At 35.1% G+C, this 23,260-nt stretch overlaps 1 protein-coding gene across 1 annotated transcript in view; it reads left to right on the plus strand.

Moving 5' to 3' along the window:
- LOC120623468 (arrestin homolog) overlaps nt 1-23,260 on the plus strand; it is a 121,713-nt gene that overhangs the window by 41,327 nt on the left and 57,126 nt on the right. The window contains exons 2-4 of the mRNA XM_039889503.1: nt 4,969-5,022; nt 6,063-6,227; nt 21,421-21,541. Of these exons, the coding sequence (XP_039745437.1) occupies nt 4,991-5,022; nt 6,063-6,227; nt 21,421-21,541 (318 nt within the window). The 5' untranslated portion in view covers nt 4,969-4,990. The remainder of the gene's footprint in view (nt 1-4,968; nt 5,023-6,062; nt 6,228-21,420; nt 21,542-23,260) is intronic.

The raw sequence follows: 23,260 nt of genomic DNA on the forward strand, positions 1-23,260 counted from the left end.
GTAATTGTATATCATGGAATCCCGCAAAGGAACGCCTACTTCTAGCCAATAGCATTTATAATATTAGTTAGGATTTCTTGATTTAATCCCACTAATTATGATCATAAATATTAAGTCACTGCAACAAATCGTTTTAATATGTTAAAAATAACCTAGAAACTAATTGCAGCGCTACCTGTTCTAGTTTTAAATCCAAGCGATGTTATTCGCGGCCCGTCGTCGTCGCCGTACGTGCTATACGCGTCACAACTTCTAAGCGAAAGGTTCAATAAGTATAATTTAAAAATGAATTTGCAGGTATATAATCAAACTTAATATTTATATTATTTTATTTCTTTCGCATTTATAATATCATTAGGACAACGATCGAACGCATGCGTACCATGCGATATGCCTTGCGACTTGCTGTTATCTGTGAAGAGTTATATCCTTTATCTCCGACAATATTTATCAGATGTACATTAAAATTAGACTATACATGATTGATAGATAGATAGATAAATTCTTTATTGCACACAATTTATAATATAAATTGAAAACATAAATATAAGAAGAATAACAATGCGCAAAGGCGGTCTTATCGCTTTAAGCGATCTCCTCCAGACAACCCTTAATGAAAGAAGAACAGGAGTATGGAAACGGGATAGTACAATTTTAAAATTATATAACATAAACTACATCTACTATATATAACAATAATACATAAACAGCTAATACAAATACAAATAATACAGAAATAAATACATACACATATAAACATATATATATATATATATTATATATATATATGTTTATATGTGTATATATATATATATATATAAATAAATATAAATATACACAAATACATACAGAGCAAATATACTAGTTTATGACTCCGTAGATAAATAATATTCTTTTAAACGACTTTCGAAGATGCTTAATGATTTATGCTTGATAGTATCCACATTCAAATATAAAAGATTTATTAATATCAGTTCAAATTTAACGGAGCTAAAAATAAAATGTTGACCCGGAATACCAGCTACCACTATGCCAAATTTTATTTAAATCCGTTCAGTAGTTTTCACGTGATGCCCGGATAGACAGACAGACAGACAGACAGCCAGACGGACAAAAATTAAATAAAAATCTGTTTTGGACTAAGTATCCATTATAAAGCATCCCCCGGTTAAAATTTTCAAAATATATTAAATGTATAGATATAGATTATGTGAAAGATTGTTTCTTCATCACCATCATCTCAGCCGATTTACGTCCACGGCTGGATATCGGTCTTTTGTCGGGAGTTCCATAATCCACGTCCCGGGGCCGCTTACTTCCATTATTCCCAGCGACTCGTGTGATGACGTTTGTCCACCTCGTTTGGGGTCGAACAAATCTGCGTTTAGCCATTCCAGCACCTCGGGACCCCAAAAAACTGTATTGGAGTAGTTATTTAGAATAGATACATACCTACGTGCGACAGTTCACGTCTTTACGCAACATTATACCTTTTATTGTTTTAGGACTACCTACGGAAAAGTTACTTTGTAGCTGGTTGATGACGGTTCTGTTAATTAGAATTGTTTGCAAAGCGTTGCGGCCAAAATATCGGGTATCGTTCTATTTTGGGCTGCACGTGAGCTTTAGGTGGCCGGACTTATAAGTGTGAAAAATAAAATCGATAAAATACACATTACAGTTTTAGTATATGTAGTTTTATATAGCTATTTATGCAACTATTACGTAATGAATGCTTACGAACTACGTACTTTGCAATACTCGTAGCATAGATAGCACTTGTTAAAATTACTAATGACATACATTTGCTTACAAAATTGTATCTATGATCAGAAATAAAACCAATTTAAATGTAAAATCTATATAACAATAAAAAAATCCTGCAAAAGTTAAACTTCTAAAAAGTATTGGATAGAAGCAGGCGTTACTTTGCGGAAATCCATGATATATTATCAAAATTAAGCTTAATTTGCTATACTCCGCGAAAAGCAGGAGAATCTGTGTGGTGTAATTTATAATTTCTTCAATCCTTATACTCCACACCAAACAGATCTTCGGCAATATAACCTCTACGCACGTTTCGCTCCGAAACCGGAGCACCCTCAGGAGATGTTGACTTTACAATGAACAATTGTGAAGTAATTGTATCATGTGACTATTTTGACCTACGCAAATCAATCATAAGAAATGAAAAATTTCAAAGTATTCACAAATTTGCCTTAAATAAATAGTACCTACCCACTATTATAGCAAAAAAAGGGGACCTGCGAGAACCGAACAACGCTCCTAAAAGCATTCCATTACAAAGGGAGACAAAATGCTTTTATTTACAGTCATCCATCAAAGTGTCTTTTTTACGAATGTCTTGGCTATTTAAAAACCCATTTTCCATTGTTGTGCAGTCTAGGAAACTAATAGTACCTTCCAATCATTTTTCGTACATATTTTAAGAGATTTCTTGTTCGTTTAGGCTTACCCCACACTTCTTTAACCCAAATATAAATTACAATGTCTGGTTCGTCTGTATCTCAAATTACAATGTCTGGTTCGTCTGTATCTCTGACTCAGGACTAGTTACATAACACAGGCATCGCTAAACGCCCTACGAGTTCAGTATAACCATAACCATAACCATAAGGTTTCAGAATGCTATTGGGCTTACCCCGTTATTGTACTGCATCAGAAATGTTCTCGATGGCTCATACTCATGACTTTTTCGCCATCAGAAGAAATAGAATAGCATCCTTGATGAAAAGAACGTGGGTAAGCAGTAACGGCATTCTGAAAGCACTACTAAATCGATACGACTCTCCAATTTACAAGTTGTATATTAAACTCCACGTAGGGCTGCCTGGACGCAGTTTTTTTTTAAATTTAATTTTGTTTTTAATTATTCTATTTATGTTATAGTGTAGTGCGTAGTGACGGGTCATAGATACATAATAATTGATAAATAAATAAATAAATAACGTAGGTACTTTAGGGGCAAAGTAATTTTGTTTACAATCTAACATAGTTAATTTTTAAGAATGTTTGGCTATTTAGAAACCATTTTCATTTTTGTATAGTCTAAGAGGCAGCTAGCTGGCTAAAGTACTAATTTTTTTAATCAGTTCCATAATATAAAATAATTTGCTATATAGTTTTACTCCACGAAAAGCAAGAGAATATGTATGGTGTAATTTATAATTTCTTCAATTTATACTCCACACAAAATAGATCTTCGGCAATGTAGTTCAAACACGTGCTATCTATGCTACTTTAGGTCAAACACCGAAGCATCCTCAGGACATGTTGACACTTAACAATAATTAATTTAGCCAAGTATCGCCTGCTTCTTTCCAACTTCCAAGTTTAAAAGAATTCATAAAAGTATTAATCATGATGCCTCAAAGCTTCGTGATAACCAATATCTAGTGGAAACTCTGAAAAGGACAAAACCCTATGAGCTAGTGAATTGCAGTGATGATAAATATAGAGATATGTAGAGATTGTTCGAGATATGTAGAGATTGTTCAGATTGGCAGTGAGCGTAACTAATGTTCGTGTTACGTTATAAGATCATGTGAACAAAGTAAACTTTAATACGTAGCTAGAAACTGAGTTAAATCATAGGACTTTATCTTAGTTGTAACTAAATATGATAAAAATTTGAAGTTAAAATTATGTGACTAACAAATGTAAATATATTCTTGTAAGAGGTAAATTAGATTAGTATTAAGCCTGAGATAACTGATTTCGAAGAAACATTTTGATTTAGATGACGATAAGGTGAGGTGACTTTGCAAGTGTTCCAGTGAACTGAAAAACGGTAATTAAAGCTTCCAGTCAAAGTCAAAGTAAAATTTGGCGAATTGAATAAAGTCAGGTAGAAAGCTAACTGAAAACGAAGTTATAAGAGGGGCGGGCTTTGTATATATATAATAGCGAATTAAAAAATAAATAAATACACTACGACAATACACACATCGCCATCTAGCCACGAAGTAATGGGTAATGAATATTTTTTTTTATGAATATAATACACATAAATACTTATAATATACAGATAAACACCCAGACACTGAAAAACATTCATGTTCATCACACAAACATTTTCCAGTTGTGTGAATGGAACCCACGACCTTCTGGACTCAAAAAGCAGGGTTGCTGCCCACTGCGCCACTCGGCCGTCAAGTTTAAAGTTGATATGGGAACAAGAAGTAATCAGAAGCTATTATAGTATTAGTTACTACATACATACATTTTCCTATGTTTATTTGATCGAATTTTACCTACAGGCGACATAAGAAAGGTCTGAGGAGGTTTTGTATTTGAAGGGTCCGGAAGTGTCTTAGGATCCCACTCTTCCGGATCCTTTATTGTGACAGCTGTGCTTTTCCCTTGTCTGGTTTATTATATATACTTATAATAGAACTGTAACTGGAAGCTTCTTTAATTTAATATTTGGAAAATTTTGACCGGAGGATACTTTATAATCGATACCGAGTCCAAACAGATTTTTATTAAATTTTTACTGAACAGATTGAAATAAAATTTAGTATAGTGGTAGCTGATATTCCGTCTTATCCTTAAGTACCACGGCTGCCGGAATATACAAAAAATATATTTACACTTATGTAGGTACATAAGTGTAAATATATTTTACCTAAAAGCGTTAGTTTTACGGTGCGTCAACTTTATCACATTAGGGCGCCCCTTTAGAGCCTACCTTTGATGTGGAATATGAGAAGGATGGCTTAGTACACTTTGTGTACCAAAAATAATAATAATAATAAGGCAATATTATTATTATTCTTTATCGAGATAACCGCCATGTGGAGTGTCGAGTCGACCGTTATTGTTCCGATAGTCGTTTCAGTCAGTGGTCTCTACGCGAATAGATTCGACCAACATCTTAAGAAGCTTTTGCTTACTTGTTGGATAAGTGTATAAGTGATCCTGAAATGCCTTATTTTTTTGTTACAGATAATCGTCTTCGGACACCGAAATGACTACAGACAGCGCGCTCAATTCTCAACGGTAAGTTATCTAACATCCACTATATCATCTACATCCTGGGTGTTGCCAGTGCCTATAACAAAAAAAAATCGCGCTTGCAATTTTATAGTATTTTTCGTGCATGGCTTTTTAACTTTTTCGCGGTCCATTTTTTCATATAACACCAAAAATGGATAACAAAAAAGCACATTCTTTAGAATTTTACTCAATACAAATTTACTTATTTTTAAAGTCGTTTGCATAGACATCCTGTCAGTTTGTATCCTTTTAACCCGCGCTATTAAAGAATAGGGCTATAGAAGGTTGCCGATGACGTGCTATCTCTTTCGCACACTATACGAGCGTTCAAATGAGCCAGAATGACATCGGCCGCGTTTTATAAGTCTCAATTTCTTATTTGCGCCGGTTATACCTAACCTACTACTATAGCTTATGCATATGTTTGAAGGCTTCAGTATCCCCAAGAACCCATCGATATAATATATATTAATAATATACTACGACAATACACACATCGCCATCTAGCCCCAAAGTAAGCGTCGCTTGTGTTATGGGCACTAAGATGACCTTCAAATCGATCGATACATTCCTTGCACGTCGGCACGGCTTGTCCCGGATGTAGCCGTGCCGTGTGCGACCCGTGGGCTTTATGGAAGATAGAAAAATAGACCGCCGAACTAGACAAGTGACCTGGACCCTCGCAGCCCCTTTTATAACGCATCTCGGATATCCTAAACATATTACTGTCACATCGCTAGGTACAGGTCTCCTATCTAATAGGAGAGCTTAGGAGTGGGAGAGGAGAGTTAGAGTATAGACTAACTGCGTACTGATAAATTACAGTTTCATTCTCGGTAGCACTGTGTATCGGAGATCACGTGAATTTGTCAGTTCCGGTTTCAAATAATCATACTTTCCCGTCTTGGAGTCTTGCGATTGGGGCTCTCTCTTTAGAGAGATTGGGCACACCGGAGGCCTTTGCTCAGCAGTCTGACGATGTTGACGATGTTACTAGGACAACATAAATGTATCTTACTAATCATTGTTCGATTTACCACCAGGGTATTCAAGAAGTCATCGCCGAACAACAAACTGACTTTATACCTGGCGTCCCGCGACCTCGTGGTGGAGAATGGCTGCATCGACAAGATCCAGGGCGTCTTGCACGTGGACACAGACAGCTTGGAGAATAAGAAACTGTTTGGCCAGATTACCTTGACTTTCAGGTAAAATATAGTTTTCTGCTTTTTTCTTAACGGCTAATTTCTATTGTTGTAAGAAACGTTAAAAGCTTATCGAAAACAAAAAAAAACTAATCTTTCCTATTTTTAATATTGGCTTAAAAGATTAAATGTCAACTAGAAGTAGACCCGACCTAAATAAAAATCTAGAGAAATACCTAGCATCCTATAAAACTTTATACAGCGTATTAACGACATATTAAACATGTGTGCGTTCACATTTCTTATACATTAGTATCAAAGCCTACTTCAAGAAATATACGGTTACTAACTAATTTGGAAACATTTCTGTATTACTTAAGTTATCGATAGACACTTTCCATAAAAAAAGTTAAATGGAATCTCACAACTTTATGCGGTGCAGGAATTGCTTGTAAATTGCAATATAAATAAATAAAATTTGTTTTTTGTAAGTATGTACTTTTTAAACGTTAAATTACAGAATTCTTTGTAGTAACTCTAACGCTGCGTCAGTACGGAAGACATATTAGATATACGAAGAAAAAGCCGGCTATAAACACAGGAGTTGTTTTTTTCCATCATATTTTTTGATGTGAAACATCTATAGGCAAATTTGGAGGGTAAACCTCATTATTGGTTTAGTTGGTCGATATATAATTGAGTTTTTGTATTTCGTATTTAATAATAAAAATGAAAAATAATAAATGATAGAAATAAAAATGAATATTAATTTGGTAATAAATAGTCATTAGTAACGGACTTACAGAAAGGAGAGGTTAAAAATAAATAAATAATTTATATACTACGACAACGCACACATCGCCATCTAGCCCCAAAGTAAGCGTAGCTTGTATTATGGGTAGATGACTGATGAATATTTTTATGAATAATATACATTATACATAAATACTTATAATTTACATATAAACACCCAGACACTGAAAAATATTCATGCTCATCACACAAACATTTTCCAGTTGTAAGAATCGAACCCACGGCCTTGGACTCAGAAAGCAGGGTCGCTGCAAACTGCGCCAGTCGGCCCTCCAATGATGCGGTTATGACTTATAATGCTTTATATTTTCATAATGCAATTTCTGATTCCTTTCGTATTCGGTTCATAAAACTTTTTTTTTCATTTTAATTTGTTTTTAATAAAAATGTAATAAACAGCCTTTAATTTATGGAACAAATTTGTAATTTGCTTTATGTGTTCAGTACGCTATATCTGATTCCTGTCGCTGCTCTCATATGCATACAACTTGTATAAAACAGTTTCAATGTTTCATATCTACCAGGCGTCCCGTGACGGCTCACACAAGTTTTATTAGTAATTCTATTTAAAAATCAATTTATACATTGTGAGAGATAAATGTTTAGCAGCCTACTTCCAAGATTCATCATAGATTTTCCCAATTGTTCTTAGTGCACTCCTGACTTGAGAGTGGTCGTGGCTGCGACACACTATTGTATACACACTTAAATACTTGTCATATACACAGGGGGCTTATAACGACCTACGTATACAATACAAAAATGGCTTCAGAGAATTGTTGGGGCTGCCGCGTTTCTGCATTGCATCAAAATATTTGCGGAGAATCACGTTGATGACTTCTACACAATAATGAGAAAAAGATCTGCATCAACGATGAGCAGAATGTGCGGAAGCTCCAACAATATTTGAAAAATATTAAGCTATAAGTGGGAAAATCCCTTTATGGAGCACTGGGTCGGTACACACTCACACACCAGTGCTCAAGAGGATACTTACCTAAGTTAGGAGATTCCTAATTATTTATAGGTTTGGCCAATTTTAAATTATAATATTTTAAATAAGATAATTGTTATTGTTGTAGCTATGGATTTTTATCTGAATTAAACGTTATTGTTATTGTTATTAAATACTAACTAATACATAATTTAAACGAATGCAAAGGTAGATCTAGAATTACCTTAGGTATCCTTGCTATCCTTAGTTTTAGTATAAGTAGTTTCCTTGTGTTTTATCCTATTTTATTGTGTTGCAATAAAGTTTTTCTATTCTTTTCTATCCTTTCTATATAAATGCGAAAGTTCGTTGGTTTGTGTGTCTTCGCTAAACGCCGTAACTAAGTGCCCAATCAGCTTGATTTTTGAGACAAAAAATTAGTTGAAAGGACGCATAAGTAGTAACATAGGCTACTTTTTATCCATGCAAAACAGACGGTTCCCACGGGTTTTGTGAATAATAATAATAAACGCGGGCAACAGCTGGTTATGTTATAAAAACATATACTCAACCCAAATACACGCACTAAACTATTTAAAATAATTTTAAATGATTTGCCGCGTTCTGCCTCATTATTCTGGTGTAGCTTTGCCTAATGCGGGATTTGTTTTATACTCGCCCACATTTGTAGCCGTATTAAATTACGCAAACGCAATTATAACCAGTCAGATAAAAAAGCTCAAAATTAGAACATTTTTCCGTAAAATAATTTTAAATGCTGCTAGTAATTCTACAGTATTTTTTCAAAATACGGAATGGAAAAAAACTGTTTTCTAAAGTTTTTTCTATTCCGTCGTAAATAGGTAAGAATCTTGACATGGTTGACAGTTCATAAACATTAGAAGTTCTAAAGGAATGCGTTGCTGGCTTTTGATAAATTAGTTCATCTGTGCCTTGAATAACTTAACCCCATATATCAAAGCTTAGTAGAGACGTAGTACTCAAAGAGGATACAAACACTTAGCACGTACTATTGCTATCTTATCTGTGGCTTAGTGAAAATACCACGGCAGAGTGAATCCAACGTAAATAACCTTTGATCAAGTTTCTAACGCCCTTTTCCAAGGGTGACAGTTGAAGTCTATTCATTATCATTTTAACAATCCTTCATTTAACCAATTTCTTGATTTCTTGCTCTCTTTTTTCTGGTATTGAGAATAAATATTTTAATCGGAAAATCCAATACCAATTAAAATCGATTGTTGACCCGTCCCGAGAATCTAACTCAGGACCGTACATGGACTTATTAAATTTAACCAAAGAGGCACTAGATCCAATAGGTTTAAGCTTACCTGTCCTAAAATATAATAATAATCATAATAATAATAATCATTTATTCAGGCTAAAAACCACAGAGTAAATAACATACAATTCAGCCATTATTGTATGCAGTGCATAACCTCTGCGGAAGGAAAACCTGTGTTACAGAGGCTAGGTCCTTCCTGATGTTACAAGGGCGCTTGATTATTTGAAACCTATGTTTAACCTATGTATAAAAATTAAAAATTAAAAAATAAAAGTTACTGAAATAAAAAAAACACTCCAATCCTTTATTTGGTAACGCTTTCTAAAAATGTTATAAAACAAGATATCTCCCAAACTCGAAAACAAATGTAAACACAACAAGTATAATTGTTTATTGTATATCGATAAAGTTGACGGCCGACTGGCGCAGTGGGCAGCGACCCTGCTTTCTGAGTCCAAGGCCGTGGGTTCGATTCCCACAACTGGAAAATGTTTGTGTGATGAGCAATAAGTGTTTTTCAGTGTCTGGGTGTTTATATGTATTTTCTAAGTATTTATGTATATATAATTCATAAAAATATTCATCAGTCATCTTAATACCCATAACACAAGCTACGCTTACTTTGGGGCTAGATGGCGATGTGTGTATTGTCGTAGTATATTTATTTATTTATTTATTATTTATAAAGTTTAGCGATTTTATCGTAATTCTATTGGAGTTTACTGACTTGGAGATTTATTATATAAATTTGTACCAAAGAGCTCACTTGTTAATATTATTTGCATACAGCTATTGCCCGGGACTACTCCGCTTGTTTTAAATCCGCTGAAACCTTTAAACAAACTCTTGGCATACAGAAAAAAAATACACAGAATTGAAAATATACAGAAACCGTGTACTACTATTGAAGCATCAAGAACCACTCCACTTTAGTAGTGTCTCTCGAACAGGCAGTTAGTTAATTCACTCCATTCAGCAGTTGATAGTAATTACTTTACTTCGTTTGCGTTTACCATAAAATGAGGAAAATGGTATAAGTTTGTGAGCTAAAGAGCCCGGCTGTGCGCGGGGCGTTTTCACGGGCTGTTTTTGGACACAATGCACTGCATGCAATAATTGCAGAATAAGGGTATATTTGTTCTTATTTCAGTGGTGAAATAGATTATTGTTTCAGCATCTATCAATGCTTTCGTTAAATTTTGATTGTAGCCCAGCGGTACTTAATTTTCATACTCATTTTTTTGAAGTTATAATTGACGGACCAATCAGATGTAATCACATCGGTAACCACGTCCTTCGGACCGGAATACAGTATTGCAACAATGCTGCTTGATGGCAGAAAAAAGCATGGCGGTGGAAGTTCCATTAATGAGGTGTCACAAAAAAATCTACTACTACTAAAACGCTACGCTTGTGTTTCAAAGGCGAATCATTTTTCATATAAGTGTCTCCCTAGTTATGTTGCTATAAAAAGTTTAATCAACTAAGCTAAGTTAGACTTATTTATAGTTCACTGAATGAAATGGATATACCTCGTCTACCGACGAACGTACTGAGTCTCGCACGCAATTATTAGGTTTAACATTTAAATATTAAATATCGAATCATAAAAAATGAATTTACTTTTAGAACTCGGTGGTAAAGTACCAAAGAGTAGACAGAAGGCAATCAAAGGAGCAAATCTATATTTAAATTTCATCTTCTACTATAAAAAGTTTTATCCACAGAACTAAGAACATATAGAGAAAACTTGTACACGAAACCAATCCACTTTAGTAGTGTTTCTCGAACAAACGGTGAAATGTCATTTCATAACATTTAGCGGTTGACAGTAAATATGATACCTCTAATATTTTTAACGTTTACCATAACACGGAAAAAAAGGAAAAAGTTTGTGAGCTAATAACATACCGCGGATGTAAAGTGAGACGTGCGCGGGGCGTTTTCACTGATTTTGACCACAATGCACTGCATACAATAATGGCTGAATTGTATGTTCTTTACTCTGTGGTTTTATTCAGACAGGCAACCTAAAAGCAGAAAACTTTGAAAGAATATTCTTGTAGCACCGTAGAGGGGCGCTTGAAAAGGATTTTCTTAAATTGTACCCTTAAGTTATTTCAATACTTTGTATGAAATTCTGTAATTTTACTGAAATAAAACAGGGAAACGACAGGACCGGCACACTGGCAACGAAACCGAGACAGGGAACGAAAGTTTAGAAGACAGTCCTTAATTTTTCAAAATATTTACAAGTGATTTCGATTAAAATCAGTATTTCTAATTTTGGTTTGGTAATGTTAAGAAGAAAGTGATATATAGCTTTTAACCCACCCCGGAGGAGAAAGAAATAAAGTATGTAAAAAAGTATTTCTTATATCATGCTATATCTACTTATTTGGTATTTTGACTTCATTTTGCTTTTAGTTTTGCCTGTAGGTTTCTTTCTGTATTCCGGTACCCGCGAGAAAATATCTTAATCTTTCAATATCAGAAAATTTGAAGAATAATTAGAATATGAAAAAAAAAATTGTTAGTGAAATGTCATGAACTTTTCATCAATAGCATTTTCAATATTTCAAAAATTTTTTAGTCATCAAAAAAGCAATTTTTAGAACCAATTATTCATTTGACGTTATTCAAAGCGGGGCAAAAGGCAAATAGCAATTTATAGTTTTTCATTGTCTGTCAACCCTTCAAACAACTTTGGTCGAATGGGCACCCACTCTAATGCTAACAATATCGTTTCTACTATTGATCTATAGCGGTGAAAGTTGAGGCTATATATGGAAATTTATAGGATTAGGCTATGTATAGATATATATAGGAAATCGGCCTTTCCTGCGGGGGGACCGAGTTCAAATCCCAACCTTTAACTTTCGGAGTTATGTGCGTTTTTGGTAATTTAATATAACTTGCTTCAACGGTAGAGGATAACATCGTGAGAAAACCTGAATGCCTGAGTTCTCAATAATGTTGCACTCCAAGGCGTGTGAAGTTTAACAATCCGCACTTTGCCAGCTTGGTGTACTACGGCATAATCCTTCTCATTCTGAGGAGAGACCCGTGCTCTGAAGCGGGCCGGTAATGGGTTGTTGCTGGTGAAGATGACGATGATGCTCTGCAGACTGAGTTAAGTCGAAAAATGAAACTTATTAAGAATTACTTGGGTATTTGTTTGTCAACGTTTGCCTGTGTTAAAACACTTCCCACATGATTCCTAATCTACTCCCAGTGGCGTGCACTTCATACATTCACAAAAGCATTGCCTACCCAAATTATTTTATATAACTCTTATTGGAGCGGAATAGTTCCATTTTATGTCATATTACTGTTTTACGCATACCCTGGTCGAACACCCTATGCACACCACTTTCTACTCACGACTACTACGACTGTCTACTACGACTCCCCAGTCACTCAGGTGATACCAGAGTACTAAGTGTGAGATTTTTTACCTACCACCTTTAATTTCGCGATCAAATTCGCGTGAAAGTTAACTACGATTTGTATGGAATCCAAAGAGCGCCATCTAGTTTCAATACTGACAATCAGTATTGTCATGTCAATAATTCGTCTGTTCAAATTTAAGAAGTTATATTTTGAATAGCAAATATTGTTTTAGCAGATGAAAGAAAATATTGTTTTGAATTTCAACTTTTAAAATGTGTTCTTATAATTAAATTGCAAGGTTTATCTACAAAACTTGGCACCCGTTTAGATCTCAATTCTTTTGTCGGTGAAACCACCAATATTCTTCATATGGAACTTGTCTTTAAATATTTACATATATGTTTTTGCTGGGATGAGATTTACTGCCGTTGATATATTGGAATTCCAATTTTCCCTTTCGCTAACATAACCATTAACATCATTATCGGCCCAAGCTATATGCCTCATACAATGTGATAAATAAGCGTAGGTAAAACAGGACAAAGAACTCTAAGGAAATCCGATAGAAATAAGCTTTACTTAAAGACCTGTGTGAATAATTAATCACTACTAAAGGTTATCTACACAGATGAATACTGATTACCTTCTATTGTAAATAGATAAATAAGATAAATGACAGTGTAGACTGAAAGCATGGACGTGTTTTAAAATTGATTAATCATTTCCCAATACGAGCTATACAAAGCATAAGTTAAGGCAGTGGTTTTGTAAATGTGGGTAGTAATTTAATAAATAAATAAGTGCATGTCAGTGCATAGTTTTTGTCATGAATAACTACTACAAATTTTATAAAGTTTAGACATAAGCAAATACCTAGCGCGTTCGCTGTCGTAATTCCACGCGCTCTTGGACAGCAAAAAAAATAAAAGAAAAATTGAAAAAATAAAAATAGTGATAAACGACTACGACACCGGGAGGTATCTTTGCATGTCCGTGTCCATGTAGGACTGCGGTGCATCTTTTTTGCTTTTTCGGAAGGACACTTGCCGATAACCACCTGAGGGGTTGCTACGGCGTCACCGAGGGAGTGGGGCGAGCGCGAAAGCTCGCCATGAGAAGAGCCCCAGGGCTCGACGACATCGGGGGGGATACGGTGCATCCATAATGCAGTCGTATTTATATCAAAATACCCACACTCATTGCCATGAACATAAATATCTGGAAAATATGAATTTATAGTTATCAAAAGTTTAATTATTTACCCACTTTATAAATTAACTATAACAATAGTTTATTTCGGTAAGAAACAAAGTGGTATCAATATATCGCTTAAGTCTTATTTTAAGAGCAATGCATATGCGATCTGCTCCATGATGGGTGAATTATTCCGTGAATTGTTGGTACAGCAGGGCTAGCACGGGTGGGAGATAAGAATTATATCCCCCCATTATATCCCCTGACAAGGTATATAATTAACGTGCCCACCTGCTAAATCACTGGAACATGAAATAGGAGAAGTTTACCCCCGTTTATTAATACACATTTATTATTTGGATATTATTTCCACTTGTGCGCCAGTGCTCTGAGAGTTGATAAAGCTGTGGGAGAAGATAAATTGATATCCCTTCCCCGGGGATATAATTGTCTCCTGCCCATGTTAGCCGTGCTGGAGAAATTGAATGAACTTAAATATTCGCAGAGTACCATTGCAGTACACTATATTAATATCATGTATTTTATAATGTTTTATGTCATCTTTCCTTCAATGTGTTATAGTTATCCATAAATAATGTAGTTCCATTTAGTGTAAGTGGCCCTGCCGTACTAAGAAGATGAAAAATTAATAAATGAATACCTTTTTCATAACTCAGCCGCAAGATCTGATCACACACTTATTAACGTGGCGAACTGAACAAAAGATTATAAAAACTATATATACATGAAAAATAAATAACAAGACATAGATTCACTTGAAGTAATAATAGAGACGGAATGTCTCCGAGATCTTCCCCAAATCTCTTCGGTACATTCTATAACCCTAAAAAGGAATTTAATAAACTTACTTTACAATAATCCCTTTTTATAGATGCCGGCTCATTTCTGTACCCTCATAATTCGCTTAATTCTTTAGGCGCTATAGACATTGAGAATCTATTTATAGAAAAGTCCAGATCATCAATATTATTTAAGCCAATAAACGAATACTGCTGGGCCCAGATCTTCTTAGAGGTTACCAAATTACGTTGTCTTGCTTCGCCTGTGTTTCTACATGCGACTCGTCATAAATCATAAGAGAGCTGATTCCCTCAAGATAATGTCCTTTTTTTTTTTGGCGTGTTGGAAAAGCTTTATTGCCCAAGGATCGGTCCTTGGGCAAGACGGATGTTATGTGGGACTCGCTCCTCTTAAGGGAGTATACCCAAATTAAAAACCACTACGGCATATCCCTCTTGTTGGCGTTGTTAGACACCCGGGGAACCCGTTACAGTTTGATGGAATGTTTGTTCATTATCATCATCATATCAACCGATAGACGTCCACTGCTGGACATAGGTCTTTTGTAGGGAGTTCAAAATCCACGGTTCTGTGCCGCTTGGACTCAGCGGCTGCGACGCGTTATGTCGTCTGTCCACTTCGTTGGGGGTCGACCAATGCTGCGCTTACCAGTTCTAGGCTGCCATTCCAGCACCTTGGGACCCCAACCAGTCCATTCTTTCTCCGAACTATGTGCCGGCCCATTGCCACTTCAACTTTGCGACGCGTTGAGCTATATCGGTAACTCTGGTCCTTCTACGAATCTCTTCATTTATGATTTGATCGCGTAGAGATACTCCGAGCATAGCTCTCTCCATCGCCCGCTGTGTGACTCTGAGCCTACTTATGAGGCCCATAGTAAACGACCATGTTTCTGAACCATAGGTCATCACTGGCAACATGCACTGTTCGAAGACTTTCGTCTTCAAGCACTGAGGGAGTTTTGACGAAAGTATTTTTCCCGAACGCTGCCCATCCGAGTTGGATTCGGCGGTTCACCTCCTTCTCGAAACATCTCACCCCTTTTGTTATTATATTGAAATTGTAGTAATGGTGCATTATTTATTTGTAGTATTAAATCAATGAATAAATAATCCAAGAGTGGTTCGATATTAGAAGTAGAGGACTTTGTGACAGAGCTCGTCCGGGGACGCCTCAAATAAATGGAAACAAGGCGCAATGTTACAGAATCAATAGCTTTCAAATAGTCTATAACAGACAACAATGAATGTGATGAATTAGGCACGCTGACGCAGCGCAAGTAAAGTTTACTATGAAAATGAAGCTTAATTTGCTATATTCCCCGAAAAGCTCGAGGGAGACGTAACTTAACAATAACTTAACAATTATTCATTGTAAAGTCAACATCTCCCGAGGATGCTCCGGTGAGAGCGCGATTTGCCTGGAGAGTACATTGCCGAATATCTGTTTGGTTTGTGGAGTCGTAGAAAGATTTAAGAAATTATATTAGTTTTGTCTTGTGGGAGGCTTTGGCTGTGGCTATTTACCAACCTACCGACAAAGACCGCTGTTAAGCGATTTAGTGCTCCGGTGCGATGTCGCGTATAAACCGATTAGGGGTATGACTACCATACTCCCTACAGGTACCCGCCGCTACTACCACCAGGTGAGATTGCAGTCAAGGGCTAACTTGTAGTGGAATAAAAATAAAGGTAGATAGGTAGTTCAATATTTATTTATTAGTTTTTAGGTATTTTGAAGTATTAATTAAAAGCGGAATGTGCAGCGTCTATAGAAAATAATAGTTTCGAGACGCCAAGTTAACAAAGTTCTATTTTATGAATCAGCTGTTCATAGTATATCAAGGGATTCTGCAAATTAACGCCTGCTTCTATCCAACACGTAAAGTTTAATTAGGTATTGCTACCCGTCTTAATATAATGTGAAGATCTTGTAATATTGCATGAAAAAATAAAATAACATGTTATTAAAGACTTTTTAAATAGACTCTAAACTAAACAGTAATGAAGATTTTAATAGTTTTTATTACTTACAATAAAGGACAAGTTATATTATGGTCTACGGTGTTAAGTCCTTACGGATTTTTCTTAAAACCTGCTTATTTAATTGCTTTTATACATTTTGACAAAACATGTATTTTTTTTCTATTTTAGACCTACCTACTACTAAATTAAAAAGTAACGAAAACTATTAACTATAAATGACAAGTAAAAACATGGTCTATCGTGCTAAAGCCCTTCCGGAATACGACTTGTAAATAATAATTTGATTTGTCTTTAGTTTTAAATAAAATTTGTCTTTAGTTTTAAATAAAATTTAAAATAAATATAGGTATCGGGGTTTGGCAGATATAGTAAATTTCTCAAAATAGTTTTTATTTACTCGCACCAGTGGACTGCCAAGTTTTAACTCGGTTGGTAATCGATTGCATGACGTCCAAAATAATCAATTATGTGAAACGCATTGTATGAATAATTTTGGTTTCAGTACATTTTAGTTTAAGGGTCGTAAAATAAAACTGAACCTTTGCCAGAACGAAAAGATTTAATACGACCTTGACTTTTGAGAGAGTAGCCAAATTCAAGCGCAATAAATTCCATGCAATATTTGGTGATTCTTTACATTGAATTATATATGGTAAGAAGCGTTTTAATGAATACTATATCTGTATATACGAAATTTAATTTAATTTTTTCAGACAAATGGCTGTAGGTACACCAAATTACTATTTCTGACATAATTATTCTGTATGAAGATATAATCTTTTTTAAAGTAACTGTAGCGCTATCTCTTAGGAAACATTGTAGTTTCGAACTAATTTTCAAAGATTCATATTACAATAAGACACTTTTAGAGATATCTTGCATCTTGCAAATCATAAAATATCCTAGCCCAAAATATTATTTAGTTCCAGTCATATATTATAGAGATACACAGTCACATATATAGAGTTTTTTTTTAGCGACTGTAGCGCCATCTATTAGGAAACATTGTAGTTTTGATCTACTTTTCAAAGGTTCATATTACAATGAGACACTTTTAGGGATATCTCGTATCTCGCAAATCAACTTAAAATATACTTATTAGCCCAGGATAGTATTACGTTCCAGTTAGACTTATTATGTTTTTCCCATAGCTGGTTTTTTATTCTTCTAATTAAACACCTAAGGTAATCATTGCAGATAGGCACCGAGGATAATTGGTGATTTTATACACTACTAGCCATTTTGATGTGATTGTTTTATTTGATAAATAAAAAAATAAATTAAAAGTACGAAACAAACCGGTCATAGTTGCAGGCAACAGGTTGCAACTAGCTATTGTATGGAATTTAATGTCAGACTGAATAACAGCCCAAGTATGGTATACACAGTATGTATTCAATAACCTACTAAAAGCGCACAATAAAATATACCTAGCTCAATGAAGCCTTATACGCCATTATATAGGACCCATAAAAGGTAAGGCTCATTTTTCAATGGGCCATTTCATTTGCGCTGAGTCATTCATTGCTCTACCCTCGTAAAGGGGTCCAAATGGTTCGTTAAGTTCAGGGACTCTACGGCGGAAATTCAAGAGAGGGACCCAGAAGTGTGTTATAAAATTCAGTATGTTTTGTGGGTGAAAGACGTGAACCAAAAAAATCAACTTGGATGGGCAGCGTTCAGGAAACATCGTGACATGTATTCGTCTAACACCTCTTAGTACCTGACCAAAGTGCCAGATGATTTGAAGCTCGGACAGATAGTCGCTAACTGTCAGCCTCTTATGAATGCTCAGACATGCTCAGCAAGCAATGAAGAGTGGAGACAGTTATGCTCGGAGTATCTTTAATTTGTTATCAAATCGGAAATGAGGCAATCATTTCTGCCGTAGAACTGACGTAGCGCAACGAGTTTCGAAAAGAAAATGGCAACGTACAATTCACATAGCTTAGAGAATCAACAGATTTTTTGGTCTCAAGGTGCTGGAATGGTGACCCCGCACTGAGATAGCGTTGGTACATGGACCATCGATATCGACCATCATTATCACCCGACTAAGCACGTTGTGGACGTAAATAGGTTGATGAGATAGTAATTACAATCTTTCTGGAGATGGTAACACTATCGCGCTTTTTGTATACTAATATTTGAGGCCCACCAGATAGTGGCAAATCATTGCCTATAAACAGAGCAACTCTTCGCAGAGCATGCAAGGAACACAAGGTTCTCCTGTGTCCATTAACCTGAGTCGTAGGTTAAGCTTCATTTGCCTGTAATTACTTCAGACCGGAACACAGCAATACTACTTAGCTGCAGTAATACGCATGATGGTAGTACTTCCCCGGACGAGGTCTGTCACAAAAAGCTCTGCTACTGCTCGAGCCGAATATACCATTTATGCCAGAAACAGTCACACTATTGCTATTTATATAAAATTGTTTCCCAAAAACTGTTACAAAACAATTTGCGTCTTCTTTTATCATACGAGAATAATTAATGCCTTTTAATTTAACAGTTAACTGTGCTCTCCCGGTCAAATATAGCGAACAAAAAAATTATTTGTCAACGGTGTTTCGGCGCGGCCGTAATCTTATTATTTCCGCCCGTGAACACCTGCTACACCATTGGAGCCATCAAAATTTGCCTTCTTTTATAGAATATGCACGCCCCTTTAATAAATATTAATCTTAGATTTTCAAGAAACACTTGTAAGAGACACGTTGAAAAATGCGCAAGTCTCCTTGTAGACTACTTCGAAGTAAATAGTTTATGTTTGTCAAAAACTATGTTAAATTAAAAATATAACTAATACTCTATTTAGGGTAAAGATATTAATTTTTTAATACCAATTTAAATAAGAGTGGATCCATTTTTTACTTAATATGTATCGTTTATAAGTTAAAACGAAAAATGTTTAAAAAACGTGTGGGAAATATTGTTTTAATATTATTATTTAACCATAACGTTTTGAAGTTATACTTCTTTTGGCGCGATGGAGAAAAATGATGAGAGTGAATTTTTACGATGCGCGCGCACACCGACATTTGAATTCTACATCGTAAAGTTAGTTCTAGGTGGCATGAAAATCAATAACTATGTTCAAGTTGTATATTCTTGTATTTTTATATTTAGAACACGTGTTTCGTAACAGTGCAAACAGTGTGAATAAATAAATATTATTACGTTAATAAAATCTTTTTTATTTAAATAAAATCTTTTTGATTAATTTTAATATTTACCGTTAACCACTACTGCATTTTAGTTATTTTTTTCCATACGCCAAAGAAGTATAACTTTTTTTTACCAACCGCACTGGGCCAGCGTGGTGGATTACGGCCTTAACCTTAACCCCTTCTCATTGCGGGAGGAGACCCGTGCCCTGTAGTGGGCCAGTAATGGGTTCTGTTTAATGTAAACATAGTTTAAGACATATTGGTTTTATGGTATACTAGCTGTTGCCCGCGACTTCGTCCGCTTTTGTTTTTGTGCCTCGAAAGACATGTGCCTCATATATGTGGCAGCACTTTATGTATTAAGAATAGCTAAGCTTAATTTTGGGATAAAAAGCATCCTATATTACTTCTAATACCTTTAGGAATATGTGTACAAAGTTTCGTGATGATCGGTTTAGTAGTTTTTGCGTGAAAACGTAACAAACTAACTCACATTCACATTTATAATATTAGTAGGGATTGTATGACAATACTGTATTTCTCTAAAAGATGTATTGTTCTCAGGAAAAGTTATCGAACATAAGGTTTTCCTCATAGGGAATACATTATTAGGCCATTAGCACTTAGGCTTAGTACCCATTTTCAGGTAGACTTGAAAAGAAATATTGTGAAAGCTATAACCACTGGACTACAAGGTAGGTATAGAGAGGTCTAACTTTCTAAACTCCAGTACATTTTTGATCCTGATTAAACATTAATTTCCGACAGAGTGACAACAACTCCCATGAGACCATTTCCAAAAACAGGTCTACCAACTTGAATCCTGGGTATGCACAGGGTATGCACATGATATAAAATGAAGAAAATCTCCAGTACGAGTCATAAATACGAGTACTTAGGGTAGGTTTTTTATAACTGTTACAATGCCTATCCTCAAGTTTTTTAGAACTCGTACTGGGAATTTTCTTCATTTTATATGATCTGCATATCCCTTTATGCACGCCACTGCTGCTTCCCTATTTTCTGATCGCACCTCAAGCCGTAGAAATAAATTCCACCCACATCATTTGGATGCCCGGTATTCTTAAACTATTCGAAATACCAGATCGTTTCTACCGCGCTAGTTTCTATCTATACCGCGCATTTGCAAACTGTGGAACAATCTCCCTTCTGATGTGTTTCTCCCTTCTGAGATGTTTTTTTTCCAAAATACAATCTAGGGTTATTCTAAGGGCGGATAAACAAACTCCTTTAAAGCCGCAACGTATCGGTGGCTCCTCTGGTGCTGCAGATGTTTATGGGCGGCGGTGATAACTTAACAACCTAAACCTTGCTTGTTTGCCCGCTATTAATATTAAAAAAAAAAACTGAATTCTGTAGAATAGTCTTCATCAACAGGAATGATTGGGAAAGAGAAAGCACTAATAAATTTAAGGATTTAATCTGAGGATTTCAGACTAGAATGATCGTGCATTAGGCGTTAATCTGTCTAATGAATTTTCGATAAAGATAGCATCCTGGAAGGTTAAAATATACATTAATTTAAGGTCAGAAACGCTTTCCGCAGGTCTTAATAAAATAATCGCTAAAGTTTTGTATAATTTCTCTTCATCTCCAAACGTTATGTTTTATGCAGGTACGGTCGAGAAGATGAAGAGGTGATGGGTTTGAAGTTCTGCAATGAAGCTATAATGAGCCTGGCGCAAATATGGCCGGTGCACTGCAATCTGGAGAGGGAACCCAACACACCGCTACAGGTAAATAGTCAAATTTAAAAAAAAAGCGAAACTTTATTTGTATGTGTTGTCTATGGCAAGGCAGGAACTGCATTTCTATAGGCAATCCATTCTTTCTCTTGTAGGTAATCTGTGTTTTGCTTGTTCATCAATTTTGGCATTATCGCAACAATGTTTCGTACTTATACTAGCAGAGTAAATTAATTGACTATTTATTTAAATAGAGAGTTCTTATTTTATTTTGTTTATTTATGTAAAGAAATGAAAATGAAATTCATTGTTAAAATATTAGGCAGATTACAATAATGTTGGGAATCCTGAAGTAAGTTTTAAAATAAAAACCAGGTTAACAAAGTACCTATAATATCACATGCTAATAATGGTCTTTGTGTGTGTGATTGAGTGTGACGTATCAAAGTGCTTATATTAGGCCTACTTGAAATAAATGAATATGGAATTTTAAATTATATGTGCGTGTGTGTGTGTATTTTTATGAACTAAATTTGCAACTTTAATGATACCTCGGTATCTTCGTTATTTAAATTGTTTAGCCAAATAGTTAGTGCAGTCTTGCTTAGACATAGCTGCATATCGTATCATTTTAGAATTCTATTGAGTTTGTTATTTCCGTAACTTGATCGATTTTTAAATTGTCTTATTGTTTTTCTCTCTTCACCACGAGTAGTTAAATGATGCCACAGAGTTAAGAACATACAGAATCCGTGTACACGAATAATATTGAAGCATCAAAAACCACTCAACTATAGTACATATTTATGTGTTCTCGAACAGACGGTTAGTCACTTCATTCATTTAACAGTTGGCAGTAATTATTTATATCTTATGATTACAATAAAATAGGGAAAATGGGAAAGTTTCTGAGGTAGCAACACTGCCCAACTTGCGTTTGAAATGTTTTTGGACACAATGCACTGAATGCAATAATGGCTGAATCCTCATTCACGTTCTGTATGTTCATAACTGTGTGGTTTCAACATGTGAAGAGGTAAATTATACATTTATGCCTTCGCGTGGTGATAATATTATACTATTCATAGACATAGTAATTAAATTATTTATGAACAAATCATAATAAATACCTAAGTAACCGTGTATGGTGTAGATATCGATAATGTTATTTATATTGTACTCATACACCGTGTAACATAATTTCGAAATAATATTGAAGAATGCATAAGTATATTTTATAAGGAATCACTCTGTAAAAGTATTAAATCAAAAGAAGTTTTTTTCCATACAAACGAATTAAAAGCGTTCTAAGTGTTTTCTTATGACAACCCTATTGACGATAAAGGACCGACACGCGCATAGTACCCATGCTACGCGACGCGTACCTAATAAAGTGACAAGGAGTTACATGATTTTAATTTTTCATGTGTGGTTAGGGCTGTATCTGAGTTCGTTCAGTAAAAACTGTGGCAGTGGTTTACTCATAAACTATATATTAGGTTTTCGGCTTCACAGATAAGTCTCAGAGACAGTACATAATGTACCACTGAAGTCTGTGGAGTATTATTTCGGTTTTCATTTACACGTTGTATATTAAAAGAAGAGCTATAAATAATTATTGTAATTTAATACGAGCAAATTTCTCATCAAACATTACGTCATATAATTTGGGAGAGTTAGAATGATTTGAAAACGGCTTAGCGAAAATTCTTGAGCTATCAAAATGCAATGTGGCACTATTAAGACACTAAATAGCGTGGGCGGATGTTA

This window comes from Pararge aegeria, chromosome 4 (genome assembly GCF_905163445.1).
Source record: "Pararge aegeria chromosome 4, ilParAegt1.1, whole genome shotgun sequence".
NCBI classification, from domain to species: domain Eukaryota; kingdom Metazoa; phylum Arthropoda; class Insecta; order Lepidoptera; family Nymphalidae; genus Pararge; species Pararge aegeria.